The sequence below is a fragment of the Pectinophora gossypiella genome, chromosome 28, assembly GCF_024362695.1.
Source record: "Pectinophora gossypiella chromosome 28, ilPecGoss1.1, whole genome shotgun sequence".
Taxonomy (NCBI): domain Eukaryota; kingdom Metazoa; phylum Arthropoda; class Insecta; order Lepidoptera; family Gelechiidae; genus Pectinophora; species Pectinophora gossypiella.
This window is the reverse complement of record NC_065431.1, coordinates 1,677,065-1,699,751: the sequence shown is the minus strand read 5'-3', so window position 1 is coordinate 1,699,751 and position 22,687 is coordinate 1,677,065. Positions and strand designations below refer to the sequence as shown.

The following is a 22,687-nucleotide window of genomic DNA, read 5'->3' as shown; positions in this document are numbered from 1 at the left end:
TTCATTATGGGCAATTTTTGGTCACTTGACGTCATGTTTCGTATTATTAGTTTATAGAATATCAATTGTCCCTGTCGACAGAAGCCAGAAAGTACTAATAATAGAAAGATTATTCCTCGGGTGATGTTTGAGAGAGTATGAACTTTTATAGTAAAAGTTTAAAATATTTCGAGAAAATAAAGCACGACGGCAATTTCATGTCGGTAAAATAAAATTCGGTGAAACGAACCATCGGTAAAATTGCCTTCGGCATAGTAAGCTATCAGGGAAATATGACTTCGCTAATCTATCGGTGAATTGTCATCGAGGAAACGTCTTTCTATAAATAGGGTTTCGAAATGGAGTAATACTACCCCTATAGGGGGTGAGGTCACTGACCGAAGCGAATTGGCGCGGGGCGAAGTTACCGATGTTAAAAAAAACAGTAATATTTTTTTCTACGATGACTGGGCTACATGCCTTTTGGGTGACGTGTAATTCTGCCCAACCCTGCTAAGGATTGTAAGCATGAATCGTATCTGTTCTGTTGGGATTCTCAAATACCAAAATGTATATGAAAACGAAAGTATTTATGGAATAATATATATGTATTTTTTATACAATTTACAAACTTTACATAAATAATCAACTTTATAACGATTTTACGATAATTATTATTAGGCACTGGACGATTATTAAACATAACAACTTATACGATATAATTTGAAACTTATAGGAATAACTTCTTGTACCCAATATAGAACCTTATCACATTAACTTTTTGACAAATCCAACTTCTAATCTCACTAAATGTCAAATATTTTAATGCGACAAGGTTCTAATGTGGGTACAAGATATTGCTGTAACCGTTGGTGATGCTAACCCTTGACCAGCGTCTCTTGACCTGGGATCCGTCGAAGTCACCAGCAGCGCTCAGCAAAACTATTTACATACACATACATACATAAACTAACGATTATTTCTCTCCGGGGCCAAGCATAGACCATTGAATTTTCAGGCAATATGAAATATGGCAGAATCTTCGGTCTTTTCTCAAATATACAGTTAGAACTTACATAAGTTTACGACATACAGGGTGTTAGTGACATTGTAACGAAAACTTTGTGTGATGGTTCAGACCATGATTCTGGGTTGATATCAAATGAAATTTTCCGTCGCAAAAGTATGGAATAGAAAAAAAAAATCATGAATTTTCCGACAGGACAACATTCCACTTGATATGAACTCAGAATCGTGGTCTCAACCATCCCGCTCAGTATTCGTTACGGAGTCACTAACACCCATATCTACTTGTATGGCTGCTTGTATGTACTTGTATGGGGTGTAAGTGACATCGTAACGAATACTGAGAGGGATGATTCATCTCATTATTCTCAGTTAATATCAAGTGGAATTTTCCATCGCAAAAGTATAGAATTGAAAATAATTTAAAAATACTAAAAATAAATCACGAATTTTGCGACGGAAAATTCCACTTGATATTAACTTGGAATCATGGTCTGAGTCATCCCCCTAAGTATTTGTTACGATGTCACTAACACCTCATCTACTTAGCAAATATACAAACTTAATCTAAACTTAAAGGCGGACTTCCGTCAAATTCTTCAGCAAACTCATCAACAACCTCACTTAAACTGGTCTCATTCATGGCACCATTGGAAGAAAAATTTAGTTTCACAGGATTAACGTTTGCTCTTTTAACATAAGTCCTATTCATACAAATCACTGGGCTGCAACTAATTTCTTCATCAGTCATTGAGTTTTCACGATTTAGTAGGATTTTCTTTTCACTGGCAACACTGTTAGAAACGTCAGATTTCGAAATTAGCGGGCTTTTGAACGCCATATTAGATTTGTTTATGATATGCATGGGGCTTAGCTGAGGCGGTTCGCCATATCTTTTTAACTTCGCAATTTTTTCTTTAACTTGCTTCTTCCTCATTAGAGTTTTTGGCGACAATTCTTGCGTGTCTGTCTGTTTAAAAGTGGACTCGAAGTCCAACCCTGTAAGGTTAACATTCTCATCGATTCGATTACTTTTCTGCGCCAAGGGCGAATCTAAAAACATTTTATTCTTTGTCAAATTTAAGTCCATATTTGGGAATCTGTATGGCGATATATTCTCATTACTCTGTAATTTAATAGAGTAGTTATTCTTCGTATTAATGCAGTCATTTATAAACTTTTTTTTGTCTAAACTATAGAATGTTTTGCTCAATTCGTCGACGATTTTTCTTGCATTTTCGTTTTTAGGTGTCTTTGTGAAGTAAGAGAACTCAGTCACCCTATAATGGGGAATATTTTTTCTAGAGTTCCCAGCCCGTTTCTGCAAATTCATAGCAGCAACTACTTGCCCAGTATCCAAAACATCGAAACCGAACTTTTTTAAACCGCCCCAGAAGTTAACACAGATTATATTCATCTCGCCATCTGTCAAATGCACGTTTTGAAATTGATGCTTTTTCAAATCGAACTCCTTGATCGATGGATCGATTTCGAATATTATTCCGGCGGTATCGACTTCGTTATAGTCTGTGGTCATCCCAGGATTTCTGATTAGGTCTTTTATAGGGTAGCAGGTTCTTTTAAGTGACGTTAAATATGGTTTTATTTTTTCGGTTTCTTTGTATTTCAACTGGCTGAAAACAGATTGGCGACCGGCAGAAAGTTGGATTTCGGCATACCTGTAATGATAAAAGATATAGTATAACAAGCCTGTGTTTTAATTACAAAATATCTTTCTGACCTAAATTATGAACAAACGGAGGCCCTACTACCCTTTTGATGATCCACCACACATCGTTACACCACGCAATTCTTATTTTCACAATGCTTTACCTCATTGTAATAGTTGCAGTTTTGACTAATTTAAGTTAATTTGGCTATGTTAATTTTAGTGATAATTTTGGGAAACTTTGTAAACCTAAATTTTAGTATACCTACATTTCATTTTACCTTATTCGTACAAACTCAGCAACCTAATTGTAATTTGGTTCCCCAAGATACAGGCTGTGCCTAGTTTGGGGACCTCTGCTCAGTTTTTAAGAGATGGATTTATTTGGGTCTAAGTTTGAATATATCTCTGTATTTATAATTAAATGAATGTACCTAATTAAGTCCTATATCGGATACAATAAACAATATTTTCATTTTTTTTTTTTCATTTTAATTTTTCAGTATGATTATGAGGATAAAAAATCCTATTTCTCCCATCTGGTGTCGCTACTGTTGAGTGTTCTTAAATTTTGACAGTTCCCCGTACTATTTGAGTAAACAAACATAATTGTTTTGGTCATATTATGACCAACAACCCGCAGTAGAGCAGCATGGTGAAGTATGCTCCATACCCCCTCGGAGGGCGGGGCATATGCCTAGCAGTGGGACGTATACAGCCTATGAATTCATGTCTGCCTCATAGATAATTGATATCACGTTGTTTTCAGGATTTGTGCCCGGTTAATGGCAATGGAGGAGGAGTCTGCGATTGTTGAAGTTAAGCAACTTTCGCAAAGGCCGATCATAGGATGGCTGACCAAAAAAAAAAGTTTTCATCTCGAGCTCCTCCGTGCTTCGGAAGGCACGTTAAGACGTTGGTCCCGGCTGCATTAGCAGTCGTTAATAACCACCAATCCGCACTGGGCCCGCGTGGTGCTTTAAGGCCCGATCTCCCTATCCATCCATAGGGAAGGCCCGTGCCCCAGCAGTGGGGACGTTAATGGGCTGATGATGATGATGATGATGAATGGCAATAGGCTCGCCTATTACATGGGACTTGAACATAGCTGGCGAAGAGTGGGTGTATTATACACCGCAGCCTACCCTTTTGGGGATACAGGCGTGATGCTGTGTACGCTTACCTGACAGCAGTAGGCATGACATTAATAACTTCAAGCCATGTTCCCTCTCTGATCATCTCTGTTACGGCATCATTTGGCTTCCATATTGACAACATCCCTAGAAGAATAAATACAATTCAAACTCAAAAATATCTTTATTCACAAAGAACGGCCTCCGCCGTCCAGTGGTTGCGCGTTCTGCGATCCGGAGGTCCCGGGTTCGAATCCCGGTGGGGACAAATCACTTTGTAATCCCTAGTTTGGTTAGGACATTACAGGCTGATCACCTGATTGTCCAGAAGTAAGATGATCCGTGCTTCGGAAGGCACGTGAAGCCGTTGGTCCCGGCTATTAGCCGTAAAAACACCTCCACCAACCCGCAGTGGAGCAGCGTGGTGGAATATGCTCCATACCCCCTCCGGTTGATTGAGGGGAGGCCTGTGCCCAGCAGTGGGACGTATATAGGCTGTTCGGTACCTGGTTCGGGGGGGGGTCCAGGCTCGCTTTAATTCTGAGAACCGCTGAACGAATTTTCATGCGGTTTTCACACGTACCTCTACTAACAACAACAGTGTCTTCTCTCTCCTCAACTCCTGCGACTCTGATCTTCAATAGCGACACGACATTCCTGCCAACATTCAGGCCGGATTTAGCCAGTCTATCTTGCACCTTGTTCTGTATGGATTGGAGTTGTCTCTCGCGTTGTCTCGACGTGTGCTCTACTAGGAGGTCGGTTTGTGACGACGTTAAGTTGGACTGAAATCGAAAGGTTTTACTGAACTAGGGAAAGTTAAAAATACCACCGCGTTCAGCTGCTAATCTTCCAGGGCATGTCGTGAAAACCGACAAAGTATAATGTTAGATTACGGGCATGAATTTAATGTATTTTCTTGCTTTACCCAATTTACCCAAAGGGCGCATGGCAGAAATTGCTGCATAAGCAATAAACAACACTCACCCTAAACTCGGCAGGATCTCTGCTCCTCTTCATCATCTTGGCTATCTGAGAACCGGAGTCTAGACATTTCCTCTTGCTGCCTGATGGTACTGAGCCTTCGGAATCTTGGGAGTCCTGTAATAGGTTAAAATAATACCATAACCGACCGAGAGTCAGGCTCACGTTCAGGAGGTCCGGGTTCGTTTCCCGATAGGGGCATTATGTCACTTTGTGAGACCGTCCTTTGTTTGGCTTGGACATTTCAGGGTGATCACTAGAAACCCGTGAATCATCACACCAATCACCAAACTGGCGACCACATAGTGATTTTCGTGGATTCAAACCCAGGACCTCCAGCTCAACGCTCAACCACTGGTCCACAGCGGTTGTTACTGTTAACTGACCTGATCATAAATCTCCTTCTCAACTTCTTCGTAAATCTTCTCAAGCTGCATCTGTTTGTCCGTCTCATATCTCATTTGATGCAAAGTCTCTAGACGTTCTGACCGGGTAACTGTGAGCAACATACAACAATATATTAGTACCTAAACAGTTAAAAGTTATGTGTACTCACACTTTTTATTTTTTCTTAGTCTCTCCATCTATCGTGTGGGTTGTGAGGTGAACTACCAACCTCATCAACCCTGGTGTCAGGGTTACTATTGAGCCGCAAAAGGACCCTGACATGGCTCATGTAACGACTACGTATTTAGGTACATTAGTAAATAGTAACAAACAAACATAACAAACAACAACAAACAAACAAACACACATTATAACAAACATTATAGAAGGAAAAATTGAAGGGAAGAGAGGAAGGGGTAGACCTAGGATAACATTTATGAAACAAATAAAAGAGAAGGTGCAGGTCGTGTCGTATCGGGAGGTGAAGGTTTTGGCGGGAAGAAGAGAGGAATGGCGGTTACTCCACCGACAAGAGCGCAGCTCTTAAATAGAGAGAGAGAGTAAATAGTAACCGGGACCAACGGCTTAACGTGCCTTCCAAGGCACGGTGTTTCTTTCGGTGGTGTTTCGTCCGTTTGTGTTACTATGAGCAGATGAGCTGAAGGGGAACTTGGCTTTATGAGAGACATATCCACTGACTTAAATAAAGAGGTGATTCAGAAACATTAATCCATTTCCGTCTCCATGATAGGCCGTCTTTCAAGACGACGGAATTGGTTTATTTGCAGGAGATCCTGAGCGAGGTGGTTGGGATGATGCTCAAAGCGAGTTCTGTAGAAATAATAATCAACTCGCAAAAATAGTCATCATCATCATCAGCCGAACGACGCCCACTGCTGGCCTCCCCCAAGGATCTCCACGACGATCGGTCCTGCGCTGCCCGCATCCAGCGGCTTCCCGCGACCAACACCAGATCGTCGGTCCACCTTGTAGCGGGCCTACCCACTGAGCGTCGTCCGACACGTGGTCGCCATTCCAGAACCTTTCCGCCCCATCGGCCATCGGTTCTCCTCGCTATGTGTCCTGCCCACTGCCACTTCAGCTTTGCTATTCTCCGAGCTATGTCGGTGACTTTAGTTCTCCTGCGGGTCTCCTCATTTCCGATTCAAAAATAGTACTCGCACTTATTTTCTTTTTTTTTAACTTACCAGTACTACCATCCTCAAACTTCTCAATATACAATGCAGGATACACTCTGGTCACATAGACTCGCAACTTTGACACTTTCCCGCCATCTTGCGCCACGTTTGACAGCTGCGACAAGATGGCGCCGTTGCCATGGTAACCGAGGCGGGCGTGCCAGTGCGCGCGCCGCGTCGAATTGCCGGAGAGTTTCAGACGGATTGATGCAGTATCCTAGGATTATAATGAGGAACTTTCAAAAACACGATAGATGGCGTTGTTAAGTTTTTTCTTCGTTTAAACTTCTATTTTCATGGATAGACATGTGCATTTTTTATCTTTGTTTTTAGGTATAAATGATGACCCTTTTTATTACACCAAGGTACAATTACAACTCCCACCCATTGTTATTCTGATCAAAATAAAGAGAAGCAATGTAGGTAGCAACATCATTCTATACATAATGTGATCCAAATATCAAGCAACAATTAGTTTTATATTATGCTTCTGCCATTATATTACATTTTTGAATAATTATGTACCCCAGCAATGAGATAATAGGTAATTATCACGTTGAAAGTCAACAAAGCCATTTATCGTGAGTTTGGGGAACTTCGATTTGGAAACGCTAACAACCGTGACCGTGCCGTTAGCTTACTTTTACGGACAATCAGGGGGGCTAAAATGGCCACATCGAAGCAATTCATCTAAGAATGCAATATCTATTTGACAATTGTTTGCATTGCGCAATTACTTTTATATGCGCAAATGTCAAATTGCAATATTGTTTTCTTAGATGGATTGCTTCGGTGTGGCCATTTTAGCCCCGACACGTGTCTGACACGTAAAGAGTGATATAAGTAAGTATGTCTTACCTCCCAGGGAGAAACCGCCTGCTCGGATCCAACCAACTCAGCTCCATGTGTGACCAATTTCGTGCCAATCCTGATTTTGTCATCATGTACCAATTTGGCCAACATTCTATCTGTTACCGCCCTGATGCAGTACCAACCGTCCGAAAGAAGCAGCTCTGTGTTCGGTATGTTGGTAGTGCTGGAAATTTAAATTAAGAATGACGAATGAAACGGTCAGACAGGCAGTCGCTTTTGTAAAAAACCGGACCTGTCAAATCTTCAGGGTAGGTAACTGGACCCTGTGAAAAAACGGGGCAATGCTGGGGAGATGAATGAAGAATTAATCGGTACATGAAAGTTTTAGCGTCACCTAGAATGAGAGAGATTATTTATCATTAAATTATTAAAGACAGAAGAGGTAAGATGATTGGACCTTTAATAAGACACGACGAATCTATTAAAAATATCATAGAAGAGAAGCTACAAGGAAAGAAAGGAAGGGGAAGACCAAGAGCTTAAATGGAACAGATTAAAGAGAAGGCGAACGTCGTGTCTTATAAGGAAATCAAAGAATTGGCCTTGATAGACAAAAGTGGAGAATGCTACACCGACAAGAGCGTGGCTCTTAAATTATTGATGATCATGAGAGAATAGAGTCGATTCGGGCAACCACTCTCTGTAACTTTTAAAGCTATAGCCCGAATCTTCTTCTATCGTGTGGGTTGTGAGGTGGATTACCAACCCCATCAACCCTGGTGTCAGGGTTATTACTGAGCCGCCAAAGGCCCCTGTCATGACTCATGTAACGACTACTTACTTACATCAGTAAGCAGTAACCGGGACCAACGGCTTCCTTCCAACGGGTGCCTTCTGGATCATCTTACTTTTTGGACAATCAGGTGATCAGTCTGTAATGTCCCAACCAAACTAGGGATCACAAAGTGATTTTTGTGATGTCCCCACCGGGATTCGAACCCGGGACCTCCGGATCGTGAGCCCATCGCTCATTCACTGGACAACGGAGGTCGTTAGCTGAATTATCACCCGCAGTATTTGGTACAGTGTCACTAACACCTAGTATATTTTGACTATAATATTGATATAGTAATATAAGGTACATACCTGCTAGCAGATTTGTCTAAATATACATCAACAACGCAAAGAACTAAAGTCTTCATTGCGATGTCATCTTTTTCCATAATCTTCCTTAGCGCTGATCTCTCAGCATTATACAATTCCTTGTCATATCTGTATTTTAGTTGCTCTATGACGTTCCTGGCAGTACACACGAAGTTCATAGTCTTTGGAAATTTCAACTCGTACGAAAGTAATTTGAATATTATTAGTTTTAAATGTATGTCTAGCCAACCTTCTGGTACTAATTTCTTGTTGACTGAATCCAAGAAGAGCTTTTTCAAGTCAGTTATAGTAATAGTTGATCTGTCTAAGTCATTCCGTTTCCCGAAAAATTCGAAAGAAAGTAAGTTTTCGAATTTAAAATTCGAAATGTAGGAATCTGTTTCGTCAGGATTTAAGGATTCCTTTTCGAGATTTTCTAAGTCTTTCAAAGTGTACATCTTTGTTTTTTTGTAATTTGCATCGAATTTGAAAACGTTCGATGGTGATGCTTTTGGAGGTTTGAATTGAACGTCTTTTTCTTCTTTGATTTTCTGGCTGTAAGGAGTTTGGAACACTTTCCGCCTCTTTGCTTTTGGACATGAAAGGATGGGACTTCCTGACCTTTTCGATTTCTTTGGAGTTTCCTCTTTCAAGAAATCTTCAGTGTTTAAAGTCATTTCGAAGTTATTCAATACTTGTGTGTTGATTATGCTATCTATATTGTCCGTATCTTTATTGACAGTAGTTTTAGCAACATCGTGATCTTCTTTGACAGAATTATGTCTTTCGTTGTTACTCTTGATACCCGCTTTTGTAGCCAGTTCTGATTTATACATTTCTTTACCCATTTTAGGATTTTTATTATAAGAATTGTCAAGTTCAGAAAATAGTTTTCGAGAGTTTATTAATGCTTCTTTAGATATCGCAATTTTATTGTGATTACCTGTTCTAAAACCGATATTTTTATTCTTTAGAATGTTTTCATTTGCTATAGAATGTTCATTAAACTCTTCGTTTACTATAGGTACGTCCAAATCGAGGTTTTCGAATATTTTTCTGCTTCGAATCAGAGCAGTGCCAGAGATTTGTACTTGTTTATTACTTGCCGTATGAAAACCTTTGAAAGATGGCCTTTTAATATTAAGATCACTTTTTTCAACAGTATCTTCACTTACATCTAGAAAGATCTTTTTACTTCTAGCAAGAGCTTCCTTGGATACCTTAACTTGTTTGTTATTAGCCGTTTGGAAACCTTTGAATTGTGGAATAGAATCTGCATCTTTATTTCCTACTTTCTCCTCGGCTATATCTTGAAACATCTTTTTACTATTAGCTAGAGCTTCTTCGGATACTTTGACTTTCTTGTTACTGGCAGTTTGGAAGCCTTTAAATGTAGGAACCTCATTTATATTTCCTAAATGTGTTTCAGTTATGTCAACTAACTCCTTTTCATCAATGTCTTGAAAGATCTTTTTACTTTTAGCGAGTGCTTTTTCTGAAATTCTTACTTCTTTGTTACTAGCAGTTTGAAATCCTTTGAATTGTGGAATAGAATCATTATTCATATCTTCAGGTGCTTTTAGATCAATATTTTGAAAGATCTTTATACTTTTCGCCAGAGCTTCTTTAGAAACCTTTACTTGTTTGTTGTTAGCAGTTTGAAAGCTCTTTAATGCTGGAAACACATTCGATTTTTCAGGATGATTGAGACTTATGTCAATCGGTGTTTGCTTATCAATGTCTTGAAACAACTCTCGACTTTTAGCGAGAGCTTCTTCAGATATTTTAACTTTTTTATTACTCGCTGTTTGAAAACCCCTGAACGTTGGAATAGAATCTGCACTCTGGCTTTGTGTTTTATCTTTCTGTTCATCAATATCTTGCATTAACTTTCTGCTTTTAACTAGAGATTCTTTAGATATCTTCACATTTTTGTTGCTGGCTGTAATGAAACCTTTGAATTCTGGTTCTTTTAAAATACCTCCTTTTTCTAAGTAGATGTCGCTGTTATCATCCTTATCAATATCGTGAAATATCTTTTTACTTTTTTCCAAAGCCGCCATAGATACTGTCACGTCTTTATTACTAGCCGTCTTGAAATCTCCAAAATTTGACACTGAATTCTTATTGTCAATATTAGCTTCACTTCCTGAAATAGATTTATCCGTTTTCGTTGTATCTATATCTTTAAACATATTTTTAGCTTTTTCTACAGCTTCTGCTGATACTGTAACGGGTTTGTCACTTGCCGCTTGGAACCCTTGATTTATTTGCACATGATCGCTAATTATGACGTCACTAGACACTTTGCTAAGGCTAGGATTACTCAAAACATCGTGATAACCAATTTTTTCAAGTATGACCTGGCTTTTAGCCAAAGCTGTTTCAATATTTGCAACATCGTTCTCAGCTTGTTCAAAGCCATAAAAAGGAGGTTCGGTTTCGTCATCCTTATTTTCGTTTTCATCAAAAGTGTTTAAATTTTCTATATCACTGAAAACTTTTTTACTTTTAACAAGTGCATTAGCTGATATAGAAACTTTTTCGTTGCTTGCAGTTTTAAATCCAGGAAATGCAATCTCTTTGCTGTCGACTTTTTCAACAGGTTTTATAGAATCAATAGATACTTTTCTACTATTAGACTTGTCATTTTCTAAATGAATATCTTGGAAAATATTTTTTGTTTTCAAAAGCGCCTGTTCTGTAATTTTTATATCTTTATTGCTTGCAGTCCGGAAGCCAGCGTAACTATTACTTCTTGATAGTTGATCATCGTGGTGAGATTTTTTTTGTACTTCTCTAGCTTCATCTTCATCATTGACATCAATAACTGAATTAGGAATATCAGTTAATTTAAAATCATCCGTGAATTCAATATCACTAAAAATCTTCTTAATTTTAGACAATGCCTTTCTAGATATCTCAATGTTCTTATTGCTAGCAGTTTTAAAACCCACATTTTCTAGGTTTAGCTCAACATGTTTGTTAGATTTATTATTATCAACTGTTTCAAGTCCAGTCGTCGGATACAGAAGCATTTCTTCTGCAGGTTTCGAATCAGTATCTTTACTTTTAATATCGAATTTATCGTTTAAATCAATATCTTGAAAAATATTCTTAGTTTTAGCTAATGCCGCATCCGATATTTTCATATTTTTATTGTTTGCAGTTTTAAAACCGACAAATTCAGGTGCTTTCTCTTCTTTTTTTGTATCTGTTTGTTCCTCATGTCCCATTTCGTTTTCAAACTCTTGAAATATTTCATCGTCCATTTTAGTAATTTCATTGAGATGTTCGTTTTGATTATATTCTTCAAATATAATGTCTTCTTCGTCGCTAAAAATGCTTTTTTCTTCTTTCTCAATCTTTGTAGCTAGTTTTGGTTTTACGTTCGTTACTTCGTTGTTAGCAATAGATTTAAATTGCACATTTTCATCGATAATAATATCTTGGAATATTGTTTTCGTTCGTTCCAGTGCTTTTTCTGAAAGTGGAATTATTTTATTATTAGCTGTCTTGAACCCTTCGAATTTTTTGTCCTGTTTTACAGGCACAGAATAGGCGAGGTTTTCTTCTTTAACAAGTTGTACATTGTCTGTTTTATCTTTATTCTTTTCATCAAAATGTACACTTAACATATCACAATAATCATCATCTGCAAATAGATCTTCCGTATTTTCATTAATAACATTAAACTTATCTGTCTCTTTTAGTCCTTTACAATCTTTCACAATTTCTACAGGATTGTTACTTGGTAACACATCCTCTTCAACTTTAATGTCGCTAGCAGCACCGACTTCAAGTTTCTCTGTATTATTATTACCATTATCATCCACACTAAAATTAGTATCACAAATCTTAACTAAATCTGTCACAGTAGCTTCTTTCTTTACATCTTCATCTATATCAACAAACAAGCCTTTGGCTTTTGAAAAAGATTCTGAATTTATCTGAATACATTTGTTGCTCGCTGTCTGGAAGCCTACGAACATTGTCTTGTCCAAGACATCAATATGATCGTAGAAAGAGGTTTCTAAGGCACAAGTAAATGGCAGGTCTTGGTATGATTTGTAAACATAATCGCCTTCCTCATCACTGCTGAAAAGAATTTCGTCTTTAAAGACTTCTTTCTCGCTCTCTGTTCCTCCTTTTTCTTTTGTATCTTCTGCATCTTCTTTGGCACTTTCGAGGGTAGCCTTCAAAGAGTTTTTGTTAAGAAACTCTTTATCCACCTTTAACACTTCGTTACTCAACTCAATGATGGGACTTATTTGATCAACTCTGTTGACAGTAGGCTCGAAATCAGCCTGTATGAACAATTCTTTGCCGAGAATTTGAGAATTGATCATTTTTCTCGCAATTACTGGGTCAGAAGTTTCTTCAATGACTGGTTGCGCGAGAGCTTCGAATTTCTCGAAAGATTCGAGATTGAATACTAAAGCAGACGAGGTGTTCGAAATTTTCTTAGATTTTACACAAAAAATTGGACTTAAAGGTTCATGTATTGAGGTGTCTTGCATGGGAACATCTAGTTGGTTTTCTATTTCAACACAATCATTTAAAAGTTGAGTACAGTTTTCGATTTGTGTGTCTAGTTTGAGTACCGTATCTTCGTTTTCAGTTGCGATATCAACATTTTGGGTGTTAACAACGGTATTAGGTTCTAGAGGAGATGAATTTATGTGGTCTAGCCTTGAGTTACGGTCAGGCTCTTTCAATGTGATGTCGAGAACAGGAAATATTGGATTTTTGTCTGTTTTGTAATGTTGTTGGAGTGTTTGTCCTCCTGAAAAGTAAGTAAATAACATTCACGTGAAGACTTTTTTGCCTTAACAATGGATATCTATGTATAGAATTAATTGTAAATAAAATGAACAATACAATATACTTGTAAACAATTTGCACAGTAAATTTACACAACACCGTGATTTACTGCACTCGTCAAAAAGTCTGCCCCTGACTGATCCAGACGCAAAGTTGCCCACTACACTAGTCGCATTTCCTCACTGCACAGCAATGGACCTTTGCACCAAGAACAATCCGGCACATAAAATGTAGTAAATGGCTTTTGGTTGCCTAATTTAAAAAAAATAACTTACCATCTTCAGTATGGCTATGGCAGAATGAAGTGTCAAACTCTTGCGTCATGCCACTTGGTCCGTCCAGAGCTTCTGCATCTTGAACAATGTTGATCAATTGTGTATCGGATACTGGCTGAGTATCAAACTTGGATTTTTTGAGAGGTAGCTGCAAAAATAAAGAAAAATATGTAAGTTGTATTTTTTTTATTTATTGTATAGCTTTTTAATCTGTGCGTGGTCTGTTTACGGTCATTATGCTGTTAGAAAACTTTTTAAGTAAAAACAAACTTTTCACTTACCTCCTCTTCCCTCAACATATTTACAGGTACAAAAGTCGATTTCTTGTATCGATTTTTATTTAAAACAGACTTTTTACCAGTTTTCATGCAATCGGCGTTTTGTGTCGCTTTCAATTGCTTAGCTACGTTCATTATCACATCTTTAGCTGTTATAGTCTGTATCGGTTTAAAATTAAGTGTATTTTCTTTTCTTGTGTTTCTGTACAGTATTGGAGGGTTTTTACTGCTCTTTTGTCTTAGTAAACTCTCAAAATTCGCAATGAATTCTGAATTTCCATCCATGTTAAACAACACGACGCAATACAGATAAAAAAGTGATTTTCACAAGCACTACATTGAAACATAAACCGAATTACAATTAAAAAGAAAACTCATTACACATTAATGAAGTAACCTTTGTTTATCAACGCAAAAATAAGAAAAATAAAGACTGCAAATGCGAGCGAAAACTTGTTTTGACATTTTGACATTACGATTTTGTTACAAATTCTTGCAGGTGGTATAAACAAGACAGGGATCACATCATACGATGAGAACAGTTTTGTGTCTCTGTTTAATATTGTAACAGAGTTCTATTTGGTGATAAATAAACGCATTTTGCTACGTTCCTTCGCACGCAAATGTCTTTATGAAATGTTATTACGAATTCTATTTTCTTGCAGAGATTAAATATTTCCATTGAAAAGTTTGTGTTTCTGTTTACTCGAACATAATGTTTTATTTGATTTTATTCATTTTTATTGAAGTTAAATGTCATACTTATTTCTTCAGATGCGTAATTAGGAACGTAAAATTACGTTCAGAAATTCAATTAAATTTTTAAGAAGTAAACTAAATATAATCTAAAATTTAGTTTATGTTGCCAATTTCATTCTTTCTATAGTTTCTATTATTCGTTTGATATTTTATAGCATTGCTACTTCTTATTTACTATAACTTGTACATAAAAATCATAAAAATTTGAGCTCCTCACTCGCTATCGCTACTTCATTTTTGAACGTAAGCTTTCCCGTGTTCCTGTTCTCCAACAGAGAGATTTCTCGAAAAACATTGTATTTGCTGCTTTTAATACATTGCGACGTTACAAAATCATTTTCGCCATTTCTCGTATCCCTGAGGATTACAAAATGGTAAATGAAACTAGAAATTTGCCTTGTTAACTTTGTATTTCTTGTAAAAATGGCGGTAAAATTGAGGTTATATTTTTCAGTCCCATACAATTTTGCTGGTTCAGCCGGGGCCAAGGCCAGAAACCAGGACATATTCTGACTATGAGAGCGTCAATGACTGCATGGAAGGTGTCTGCAAGATATACGAGGAGCATTTAAAGAGGCGAAATCCTAATACACCTACAATAACTTACGACATATCTCAACTGTTTGATTTTGTTGATCAGGTACAAAAATAACACATATTTAATTTTTTTTATTTTTTTGTTCTCATAGATAAGACATACCTTCGTTAACGGATTGAACAGAGCTTCACGTCATCATAACGCAACTTTTAGCTCATCTTAGTATTAAGAAAGTATTTAATCCTTAAATATACAATAACGTCAAAAAAGGTAGGGCTAGTGCTTACTAATCCTTCTTACATAGAAATTCACGTCCATAATCACTCATGGGATGGGCAGAGCCACAAGTAATAAGAACACAATGGAACTATATTATGGTGATCATCCTGTCACTTATAGGTATATTTAGGCTCACTCACGATGTCCACGGTTTCAATTCCTGGTCGGGGACACGTCCAACAAAAAATCACTGTGAACATTCCCTGGGTTGGTCAAGACATTCACCATGGTCCTGGTTTATATTTACTGAAGTATGTAGTCGTTACTTGATCCTTGGCCCAATAGTAACCCTGACACCAGGGTTGAGATCACTTACCATTAAAAATAATGTTTCCTTTTCAGTTGGCAGACCTATCATGTCTAGTATACCAAAAATCAACAAACACATATGCTCCATACAACAAGGACTGGATCAAAGAGAAGATCTACGTACTCCTTCGTCAGGCAGCCGGACAGACCGACTGAGAGTTACCGCATACAAGAGTCGAGGAAAGAGGCATTTCTGTTGTTAAACTTGAACGTCTTATGTAAATTTGCTTTGCAAAATTTCAAAAGATTTTACCTGTAGCTGTACCATGGAGTAAGGATATTGTACATTTCAAGAAATGGAAACAAAAAACCTACTATTGTAAAATTTTGGATCAGTGGAGTACCTGTGTATTCATCAGTGCTATATCCAGTACAGTCATGAGCAATAATATCATGTACCCGCTTTAGAGCCCTGTCGCACTATCATATTTGTCATTTAATGAGTCTTACGGTTGAATTTGTCAATAAAGTTAATGTGACATGGTTTCAAAGTGTATACATACATATTGATACTCGTGACCGTACACACCATCAAATTTTATTTTAAGTTATACCTGTCATTTTCTTACCCACCAAAAAGGTCACGTCAATTTCAGGCAGAAATTTAAAAATCCCTCCCAAAATTTTATATTAGTCCAATAACGCGACAGAATTAATCTTTCGAACGCCGGAACGCGGATCTCGACCAGACACAATGTAAAATCTATTGTGTCTGGTATCTCGGCATATGAGAGATTAAGTTGACAGTACATGTGAAATGATAAATTGCCCAGGTTATTCATTAATTTTAAAATTAACATGGGATAAGAAAATGACTGGTATAACTTAAAATAAATTTAGGATGTGTCTGCAAGAATACGCAATAAAACACGTAACTAACATCTTTCTGTGCATAGCAGAAGTCTAACGTAGCGAATTGCCACCTTTTAGCTCAGTATTCAGTCAAAATTACTAAACTTAAACTTAACATCCTAAATGTTTACCGTATCTCAAACTAATGAAGACAAAAATATACTGATCAGATGGGTTGATGCAGCTTCCTTTACTGAATCTAATGGTATTGTTCCAAAATGACCAGGGGATAAAAAAGCAACACACACATCACAGCAATTTACCCAAAAAAAAAAAACAATATTACAATATTTCTATATCTTTTTTAGATAAATTGCTTCGAGGTGGCATTTTTAACTCCCCAGATGTGGTCTTCATGGTATGGCTATAGTTATTACGAGATAGACATGAAAGTTGACAATGCATGCTGAGGTTTTCTTTTTTGCTACTGGTGTAACCACCAAGTATGGCTCAAGCCTCGATAAAAATAAGAAAAAAAAAACGTCAATTTTTTCAATTTTCACTTCATGTAACAGTAAACTTTACTTTGTCAGACTGGTTTTTAATAAACTGTTTTTCCTTAAAAAAAAAACAATCACAGGATTATAAATGCCCACATTGATACGCTCTAAACCACCTGCTTGCTTACGGTCGGTAACCGTACACAAGCAACACGAAATTTGAAAAAAGAAAAACAAGAACCAAAAAGTTTGTATCAAAAAAGTTACACCTCAAAAGAAGTCATCCTCCTTTTCTCTTTCTATGGTGTTGATTAGGTGTTTAATAATGGGAACTTTTTAAAGTAACAAAAGTGAATCTACTGGTAATTTAAGGTTCCGATAACAGTATAAAGTTACTTAGTCTGGCGTTCAAATTTCATGTTTAAAATATAGAGATGACAATGATCTTTCGGTATGTGTCCATAATAAATTCAAATCTTGATTAATTGCTTCTCTGTGATCATAATTCTGTCATCATAACATAATGAAGAAAATACACGATAGAGCAGGATGTAACAAGAGAAATATATAAAATTGATATTTTTTTTCCATACAACACAGGAAAACTGTCCCACTTTGTAAGGTACAAAATATTTTTAAATAAAAAAAAATATGTATGAATGTATTTTGATAGTTTCCAAATACTAATATTATTAGTATTTTACTAAGCATTATGCGTGTGATTGTAATTTGCAGTTTTTTTAATAACATGTGTCTGTCTCAGTTGAGCTTTTTTGTACTTTGAGTTCACATTTACGTCCTCAAGTTGAGTCTTTACTCACTAGACTCGAGCATATCATACTGCCAACGTAATAATACGAAAATTAAGTAAACTCGAGAGTCTAAAACTACCAATTTTGAGCTGAGATCGAGGAAGGTTTTGAGCTCGCCTCATCTGATGACGGGGTTGAGGAAAAGTCGAGTGAACATCTTAAAATACGGGTGTAAAATTCCCAAAATATGTCTACGTCCAGCATAAATTATGGTCACCGCTAAATTGCCGACTTCTGTGCCCATAAATCTTCGCCTAAAATGGATAAGGGCCTTTTTGAAAAATCACATTCTCGCAATAAACGCGCTAGTTTCAATCCAGTTACCCGGAGTGAAATTTATCAGAATATTGATTTTCAAAATGGCGTTTTCGTGCCACGATTTCCACTATAATGTCACTTCTCTTCACTTTTTAATTTTTATGGCTGCATCGTGTAGAAACGATGATTCTGCCAACGTCAAGGTACTGAAGAAAAAACTGTGTACAAGAAATTTTGTCAGTAGATTTAAATTATTCTGAAGTTCTATAATGTCTGAAATAGTCATTTTGACAGCTCTAAAAATACTTCCATCCTTTACTTACAATGCGTGCAAGAAAAAGATAGAGCTATTTTACAGTTGTCACTAATTTAAGTGTCTGTTAGTCTTTGCTTTTTTGTCTTGGACGATTGATAGGTTCTCTAAAATACTTTTTAGTTTTTATGATTTTTGTAAGAGAAGTCATTATTTTTGTTTTCTTATACAGGGTGCTAGTGACGCCGTAACGAAAACTTTCAAGGTTGATTCTGAGTTGATATGAAGTGGAATTTTTTCCATTTGATATCAACTTAAGAGTTTGAATCATCCCCAAAAGTTTTCGTTACGTGTCACTAACACCCATACATATCCGTTCGGCCATCTGTACGTACTAGAATGGAGTGTAAGTGACACCGTAACGAATACTGAGGCAGACAATTCAGCTTATGATTCTGAGTTAATATCAAGTGGAAAATTCCATCGCTAAAGTATAGAATTATGAGCTGAATTATTCCCCTCAGATTTCGGTATGGTGTTACACACCTTTAATAGCTAATTATTTAATAGCCCTTCGAATGTTCTGATATTCGTAACATACCGGTAAGATGTAAAGATGTCTATATAAGAGCACCTCTGACGAATCTAATTTAATTTTAGGTTGACAGTCCCCGATTTTTTTAAATTTATTTTAAGTTATACCTGTCAATTTCTTGTCTGCGGAAAAGGGAACATATACGATTGACAGCTGTTAATTTTAAAATTAATGTGCGAATGAATGAATATCCCGGGCGAATGAAATAGACATCACGGGGATATGCAGCCCGTTTGACATATGCTTTCAACATAATTCTGTCGGTTTATTGGCCAATGTAAAATTTTGGGAGGGTTGTTTAAATTTCTGCGTAAATTTGACGTGTTCCATAAATTTTATGCCTGTCAACCGTCCGTCCCTTTCGTTTTTGGCGGATAAGAAAATGACAGGTATAACTTAAAATAAAATTAGGTGTGTACTGGAATCATCACCAGTTTTAAACTAAAACTAAATTAGATTCGCTAGACATCTTAGTTTTTCTTCGTTAGAGCGTTATAGTAAGTCCACTTTAGTTAAAATACATTACTTTAAGATACTGTGTAAGTACCTAATATTATTAATGTAAGCAATAAAGTTTTTTGATTATTTTTTGTATTATACAATTTCACATTTCTCTACTAAAGAACACCCCGGGCTGTCCATACAAAAATGACATTCTTACCGAATGCCGCCTAACGCGTGTGAGCAAGGCACAATCCGCGCGCGCTCTTACTCCTTAGCGATTTACGGCCTTTTAGACTATAGTAAAACCCAGAGGGGGTGAAGTCCGCGCGCGGTACGAATCGGTGAGGGGCGGAGAGTTACAGTTCTATACGTAGTATTATTCTTATTCTATGACTAAAGGCTGTGATAGGGATCGCTGTTAGCGATAAAGCCGTTTATGTCCACTAGATCATCATCTCCCCAGCATTATCCCGTTTTTATCAGGGTCCACTTACTTAAGCTGAATATTTGACAGGTCCGGTTTTTTACAGAAGCGACTGACCGCGAAGGGCAATCCAGCCCAATACAGGTTAGGTCACATACCACCGAAAATGCATTTCTCGGGATTCATGTGGGGATTCACATTCATGTGGGTTTACGTCCACTAAATCAAGGGTAAAAAAGAATAGGTATGAATATTCGACAATATTTATTTAAATATACATTTTTAAATTCTCTAAATTATTGACATGATAAACCATACCTAAAAGATAAAAGTAAAAATATACTACAATAGATAATGACCCTGAATCCTGCAGACACTTAAATTTATTTTAAGTTATACCCGTCATTTTCTTATCCGACGAAAAGGAAAGGGACGAATGATTGACAACTGTTAATTTTAAAATGAATGAGTGAATAAATAAACAACCCGGGCGAATAAAATAGGCATCTCGCTGATATGCAACCAGTTTGGCTGTCAACTCAATTTTGTCGGGTTATTGGACAATATAAAATTTTAGGAGGGCATTTTAAATTTCTGGCTAAAATTGACGTGTGTTCCATACATTTTATGCCTGTCGAGCATCCGTCCCTTTCCTTTTCGGCGGATAAGAGAATGACAGGTATAACTTAAAATAAAATTAAATGGTATGTACAGGAATCAGCACCATTAGCATATTAAGATTTACAGATACGGCTTTTCAAAAATATTCAAAATTAAATTTACACAAGCCCTGTATACCTAAAAAAAAATAGGGTCACCGCAGAATAGCGGGGAATAGATACCGTCGATGTGCGCTAACCCTTAGGTTTGTCGACTATGTATACCTATTTATAACAGTTAAAAACCTTAATATACTTTTGATTTGGCAATACAGGACTTATAACAACTTATAAATTATTTCTACTTACAATAATACATAAAATAACAATAAGAAACAACATTATAGGTGCTAAAAACGGAATTAGTTGAATAAAAAATAATTAAAAATCAATCGAAAATTCGAGCTACAACCACCATTAACGACAGCATTGATAAAAAAGTACCGTAGATTTGTTGGCTCAACAAAAAAAAGGTATGCTCATAACCAGCCTATACACGTCCCACTGCTGGGCACAGGCCTCCCCTCAATCAAAGTCAATCCCATGAAAAGCCGCCATTGCTAGCCGTTAAATGACGTAAGTGTTACATGAGTGTTGCCTTTAAATTGGTATCTCCAACATTCCAAGGACACATTTTTTTTATTGATAATTAAGAGAATTACTGATTAACTCACACACGTACGTCGGTGTTTTTGTTATGTACGTACGTTGAGTACAGTCATGAGCAATATAATGTACCCACTTTAGAACTCTTGTCTCACTAACATATTTGACATTTAGTGAGACTTACAGTTCAATTTGTCAAAAAAGTTAATGTGACATGGAGACATGGTACCAAAGTGTATACATATTAATGCTCGTGACCGTACTTAGTAAGTAAATATTTTACTAAATGTTCAAAATTGCCTTGCAAAGCAAATGAAAAATATAAGTTGTGGGTAATTTGTTTTTATATAAAATGCCAAGGGATAGTATGATGACGTCAGCTGGGCTAACCTTGAAATGTTAGCTGTCACTTTTGAGCATACCTGGTCTTCTTATGTGACAGCTAACATGTCAACGTTAATCAGTAATTCACTTAATTTTCAATAATAAAATTTATGTCCTTGGAATGTTGGAGATACCAATTTAATGGTAACACATACGTCATCAAAGGGCTAGCAATGGCGGCTTGTCATAGGATGAGCTTACCTGGTTTTCTTATACCATGAGATGTCAGTTTTGAGCATATCTTGGTTTATGGTCTGACAATCCGTAGTGCGCGATTAGACGACGAACTACATGTGGAATTGCATAACCCGACCGCGTTACGAATCACCACGCGCTATAGATGCCAAGACGACGGCGGTATCTACGTAATTTTTGACGATTTTATTGTATCTACGTACCGCGTATGAATGTATAGCTAACTTAGCGTCAAGTTTTGTCGTATTTTTGTATGACGCGCGTTATTTACGGTACTTAGGCCCGGTTTCCACTGAAGCGGAGATGGGCGGAGAAGAGCGGAGATGTGCGGATTTGACCAATCACAGCGTTCGAGAGAGCGAAAAACGAAGACGCTGTCACACTCTCCTTCACGGTGATTGGTCGATTCCAGCACATCTCCGCTCCGCTCCGCACAGCTCCGCGTCAATGGAAACGCAGCCTTATTCGGGAGTGTTAGGGACATCGTAACGGAAACTTTGAGAGACCATTCAGGCCATCATTTCTAGTTGATATCAAGTGGAATTTACTGTCGGATAATAACTCGCATTTTAAGAGGCGAGTCACAGGGACTGTAACCTGGAACCTGACAGAGGGCAGTAGTAACTGTCAGTACTATTCAGAGGCGGAGGACAGGAGTCCTAGTATGGCTTTGAAATAGACTACTCTGGGCGACATCCCACTCGCGTCAGAGTACTGCGGGGTGGAAGGCAAGAGGGAAACCACTGCCCTATTTTTCCCTAGAAAAGTAGCATGGAGAATGCCACAGCGACAAAAGCGGCTGTTGAATTAGTGATGATGATTAAAATTAAATCAGAATACTGATCTGAATCATCCCCCTGAGTATTCGTTACGATGTCACTAACACCTTTTATATCAATGTATGACAGTCCCAATTATATACATACATAAACTCACATGCAGCAAGCAAGTTGTCTTTTTTTTTATTAGGTTTACCAACAGTCACAACATTATTACTACGCTTATTCAACAAACATAGGTGTTATTCTAAATGCGTAACCAATTAAAGGTAAACACAGCTAATAATTTGTATAAACTTATCAAGCTCAAAGTAACGTGTGTGTGTGTGTGTTTAAGTGTTTGCATGTATATGCGTGTTTACGTGTGCTACAATAAGTATATATATGTATA

General features: G+C 37.2%; 2 protein-coding genes across 2 annotated transcripts; one reads left to right on the top strand and one right to left on the bottom strand.

Annotated features, from left to right (window-relative positions):
• Positions 1-568: 568 nt before the first annotated feature.
• LOC126379096 (breast cancer type 2 susceptibility protein homolog) lies at positions 569-14,173 on the bottom strand. The gene is made up of 10 exons (XM_050027667.1): positions 13,714-14,173; positions 13,433-13,580; positions 8,337-13,119; positions 7,236-7,413; positions 6,387-6,594; positions 5,178-5,287; positions 4,795-4,908; positions 4,391-4,592; positions 3,858-3,954; positions 569-2,684 (listed from the first exon to the last, which is right to left on the bottom strand). The coding sequence occupies exons 1-10, from the start codon at positions 13,993-13,995 to the stop codon at positions 1,568-1,570; spliced, it is 7,239 nt and encodes a 2,412-aa protein (XP_049883624.1). The 5' UTR covers positions 13,996-14,173; the 3' UTR covers positions 569-1,567.
• A 519-nt stretch (positions 14,174-14,692) lies between these two features.
• Positions 14,693-19,392, top strand: LOC126379287 (enhancer of rudimentary homolog). The gene is made up of 3 exons (XM_050027995.1): positions 14,693-14,843; positions 14,924-15,109; positions 15,629-19,392. The coding sequence occupies exons 1-3, from the start codon at positions 14,841-14,843 to the stop codon at positions 15,749-15,751; spliced, it is 312 nt and encodes a 103-aa protein (XP_049883952.1). The 5' UTR covers positions 14,693-14,840; the 3' UTR covers positions 15,752-19,392.
• The last annotated feature ends 3,295 nt before the right edge of the window (positions 19,393-22,687 follow it).